We start from the raw sequence: 4,443 nt of genomic DNA, 5'->3' as shown, positions 1-4,443 counted from the left end.
ATCAATGCGTCAACTTTGAACAGATGTACATTAGCCCCCAAGTGCTAAGGATAATGCTTGCATTGTACTTGAGACTTGTGAAAACTATGTTGATGATAGAGCAAATAGGCATTAGCCCCCAAGTACAAAGTGCATAACTTGTTATACGCTTGGTACTTCATAACCTGTTTTGATGATATATCGCACCTTTGTAGGCTGAGCTGAGTAAAAAGGATGCTCAAACCGTGGATCTTCAAGAGAATGTAAATCTCAGCAAGCAGAGGCTTCCAAAGCCAAAGAAGAGCTGACCAATGCCTTAGCAGGTATGGAGAAGCTGAAAGAATCCTTTAACAAAGAGCGTGCAGACTGGGAGACGGAAAAGGCCAGTTTAACAAAAAAGGCCGAGGATGCAGAGGCAGCCCTGAAGCCGATGGTTGAAGAACTGACCGGCTTAAAGCGGCAGATTAACGCCATGACTTCCCTTGTGTTTGGTAAGTACCCTCTCGTGCAGTTTGTCTAATTCATAAGATCTTATTAATGACCGGTTTACTAATGCTTAACCATGAAAGGGACCAGCATTGCTCATCTGGGCTCTGACATGCGGATGAAGCTTAAAGCGGCCTACAAGTTGATAGAACAGCTGTTCTCTGGATCCCAGCGAGCCATTTGCACTACAGCTTATAACAAGCCTCCGCCATCGCTGATAAATGAAACTATTGAAAAGCTGGCCATGCTACCTGCCCGGATCAACGAACTGAAGAGAGCAGCCGCAAGATCAGGAGCACTGACCGCGCTAATCCGGGCCAAGGCATGGATTCCGGATCTTGAACCAGCAGATATCATCAAAGGCTATCCTGGTGTGAAAGAAGACGGCTCAGACTTCAATAACAACGATCTCCGAAGGCTAACAAAGGAGATGTGGCCGATAGCAAGCAAACTGGCGGAGGATACCGATCTATCTCATTTTCAACCGGTTTATGATGCTGAGGGAAAAAGACAGCCCGCGTTGATCCATAATGTTGAAGATCTTGTGCCACCAATCCGTAAGCATACTTACGCTCCTGACATTGACCCCTCCAATCTTATCCATGAAGAGGCTGTTTTTCAAGCCTTAACCGGAATCGATTGGTCAACAGTTGATTTCCAGCGTCTGGGGAGGGATGAAGAGAATGTGACCATGCAAGATGACCCTCAATCGTCAAGCTGTCCCGATGAGGAATCCTAAATCAGTGGCCGTTTTACCAGTTGCAGTCTTCCACTCTTTGAAAACAATTATTCACTTTGGGCTGTTTAAAGCGCCTTGTAATAGGATAGCATGAACACCTTTATCTGCCATGCCATCGAGCATGTTTGTTTTGCTTGATACCTGAAAATGTGTTCTGCCTTTGGGATCTATTTATGCATAGTACATTATGAGTTGTGTTCCTGCATATAAGAACTTGAAAGTGTCCTAGTGGTTTACCACTGGATGGGTCATGATGCCCAAAAAATATATACATAACTTGGATGGACAACCAAGATTTGTAAAAATAGATGATACCTGTCACATACCTCGTTGGCTAACCAACTATTTGTATAATAAGGGTGAAAAACACCAATCCGGAGTGTTGGTGACTCCTTGCCCTCTTGCCGGTTCATATAAAAACCAAGCCGGGCTATAATAGCCGCTGATTTGTTCGTATAATGCTGGTGACATCTAGTCAAAACCAGACCGGAGCAATGTACTACCGGTTTAAAACTGATCATGTACTGACAACTAAGCATTGAAAGTCACGCCGGGTTGTACTAAACACCGGTTTATCAGAAAATATTCATAAATCCCTTATTAAAATATTATAAAAATAGCAAAGATAAAAGAAATATGCAAGGCATTTCATGGGCTGCCAGGCCCTAAATCGAGGCTTTTCATGGGCTGCCAGGCCGCTGAGTTATACCATTTAGCAAAGCCTTTTAAGATGGACCTCAATCTTTAACCAATCACCATTTTAACTTTGACAAGTTCAGGGTTTATGAGATTGACTTGTCAAACGTTCGATTGGTCATACCAGGTTTACCTGGACGGAGTGGCTTACTTAAAGAGGCAGGATAACCCAGGGTTTTAGGTGAATACACCTAGCTTCCAAGCCTAGCTTGATAGCCTATTACAAGGGTGCAAGCTCGTTGTTCTTTGAGAAGCAAGGAGCCCCCAGGTAATATTTGAGTTGTGCTGAGTGGTTACCTATGTTTGAGTTGTGCTTGATGCAACAGACTCTCATTGGTTCCACATCATTTCCTTTTGGCTTTAAGCCTATCAAGAGGTGTAGCTATGGTGTGAAAAAAACCAAGCCCCCTAGTGATATCCCTTTTTTGGTTTTAGACCAATCAAGAGGTGTAGCTATGGTGTGAAGACAACCAAGCCCCCTAGTGACTTCCTTTATATCTGTGTGGCCTTATGGGCCGGGTTAATAAAACTCCGCTTTGTCAGTAGAAGCCCCTGTGGAACCACACATGATGTAAAAAAGAACAGAGACCCCGCTTTAGCTGAGGCTCCAGTTTATTATATAATATATACATTGTCACAAGTATATACATAAGAAGAGCCTGTGGCTCAAGTATAGTAAGGCAGAAGAAGGGCTACATTCCACGGCCGCTTGGTCTCCTCCTCTGATTTGCTTGAGCCTTTGTGCTCTCGAACATCGATAAGGTAGTATGACCTGTTGTGTAGGTTTTTGCTGACCACAAAAGGTCCTTCCCAAGGTGGGGATAACTTGTGCATATCAGCTTGATCTTGGATGAGCCGGAGCACCAGATCACCCTCTCGAAAAGTTCTGGTTTTAACCCAGCGGCTGTGATAACGCCGGAGATCTTGTTGATAAATCGCCGAATGTGCCGCTGCGAGATCACACTCCTCATCTAATAGGTCTAGTGAGTCCTGGTGTGCCTTCTCATTGTCAGCTTCAAAGTAAGCCGCCACACGTGGTGAGTCATGACGGATGTCACAAGGAAGAACCGCCTCTACTCCATAAACCATGAAGAAAGGTGTATAACCTGTCGATCTGTTTGGTGTGGTGTTGATACTCCATAACACAGAAGGTGACTCCTCCACCCAACAACCCGGTGTCTGCTTTAAAGGAACCATAAGCCGGGGTTTGATACCTCTCAAAATTTCTTGATTTGCCCTCTCAGCTTGACCATTAGACTAGGGGTGAGCCACTGACGCTATATCAAGCCGAATATGCTCACATTGACAAAATTCCTCCATCTCACCCTTAGACAGATTAGTACCATTATCCGTGATAATGCTCTGTGGAAAGCCAAACCGGAAGATCACCTTCTTGATGAATTGAACCGTCGTGGCTGCATCACACTTACTGACTGGCTCTGCCTCTACCCACTTGGTAAACTTGTCAACCGCCACCAACAGGTGGGTCTTTTTGTCCTTGGATCTCTTAAAGGGTCCAACCATATCGAGTCCCCAAGTTGCAAACGGCCAAGTGATTGGAATCATTCTCAACTCCTGAGCCGGAACATGAGCGCAGCGTGCAAATTTTTGACAACCGTCACACCGTTTGACTAAATCCTCAGCATCAGCATGAGCTGTCAACCAATAGAAGCCGTGACGAAAAGCCTTAGCCACAAAGGATTTTGAACCGGCGTGATGACCACAATCTCCTTCCTGGATTTCTCGCAAAATCTCACAACCCTCTTGAGGAGACACACAACGCTGAATTGCTCCTGTAACGCTGTAATGATGTAACTCCCCATTGATAATGGTCATTGACTTGGATCGCCTGATTATCTACCGGGCCAAGGTTTCATCCTCCGGTAACTCGCCCCGGTTCATGTAAGCCAAGTACGGGACTGTCCAATCCGGTATAACATGCAAAGCTGCCACCAATTGGGCCTCCGGGTCAGGAATAGCCAACTCCTCCTCTGTGGGTATCTTGACCGATGGATTATACACTACGTCGAGGAAGACATTAGGTGGAACCGGTTTACGCTGAGAGCCTAGGCGACTTAAAGCGTCCGCCGCTTCATTCTTTCGCCGGTCTATATGGTCAACTTGATAACCTTTGAAATGACCAGCCACTATGTCCACCTCATGTCGATATGCAGCCATGAGTGGGTCCTTAGAGTCCCAAGTGCCAGATACCTGTTGAGCCACTATGTCCGAGTCACCGAAGCACTTAACCCGGCTTAAGTTCATCTCCTTAGCCATCCAAAGACCGTGGAGTAAGGCCTCGTACTTAGCTACATTGTTAGTACAAGGGAACATTAAGCGAAGAACATAACAAAACTTGTCACCTCGTGGGGAAGTTAATATGACTCCAACCCCCGAGCCCTCCAATTGCCTGGACCCATCAAAGTGAATAGTACAATAAGTGTTATCTGGCTTTTCCTCTGGTGCCTGCAACTCTGTCCAATCATTGATGAAGTCCACGAGTGATTGAGATTTGATCGCTGTGCGAGGTCTATACTTGAGCC

At 45.6% G+C, this 4,443-nt stretch overlaps 1 protein-coding gene across 1 annotated transcript; it reads left to right on the top strand.

Annotated features, from left to right (window-relative positions):
* The first annotated feature begins 222 nt into the window (after positions 1-222).
* Positions 223-2,924, top strand: LOC147979672 (uncharacterized). The gene is made up of 3 exons (XM_087515304.1): positions 223-470; positions 549-1,022; positions 2,914-2,924. The coding sequence occupies exons 1-3, from the start codon at positions 305-307 to the stop codon at positions 2,922-2,924; spliced, it is 651 nt and encodes a 216-aa protein (XP_087371430.1). The 5' UTR covers positions 223-304.
* Positions 2,925-4,443: the final 1,519 nt, after the last annotated feature.

This window comes from Triticum urartu, chromosome 3A (genome assembly GCF_056163025.1).
Source record: "Triticum urartu cultivar PI428250 chromosome 3A, HENAU_Tu73, whole genome shotgun sequence".
Lineage (NCBI taxonomy): Eukaryota > Viridiplantae > Streptophyta > Magnoliopsida > Poales > Poaceae > Triticum > Triticum urartu.
This window is presented reverse-complemented; position numbering and strand designations above follow the sequence as displayed.

Coding starts and splice junctions, on each gene's coding strand:
- LOC147979672 (XM_087515304.1), top strand. CDS start 305: ATGGAGAAGCTGAAAGAATCCTTTAACAAAGAGCGTGCAGACTGGGAG. Junction 471..548: donor CATGACTTCCCTTGTGTTTG/GTAAGTACCCTC, acceptor TAACCATGAAAG/GGACCAGCATTGCTCATCTG.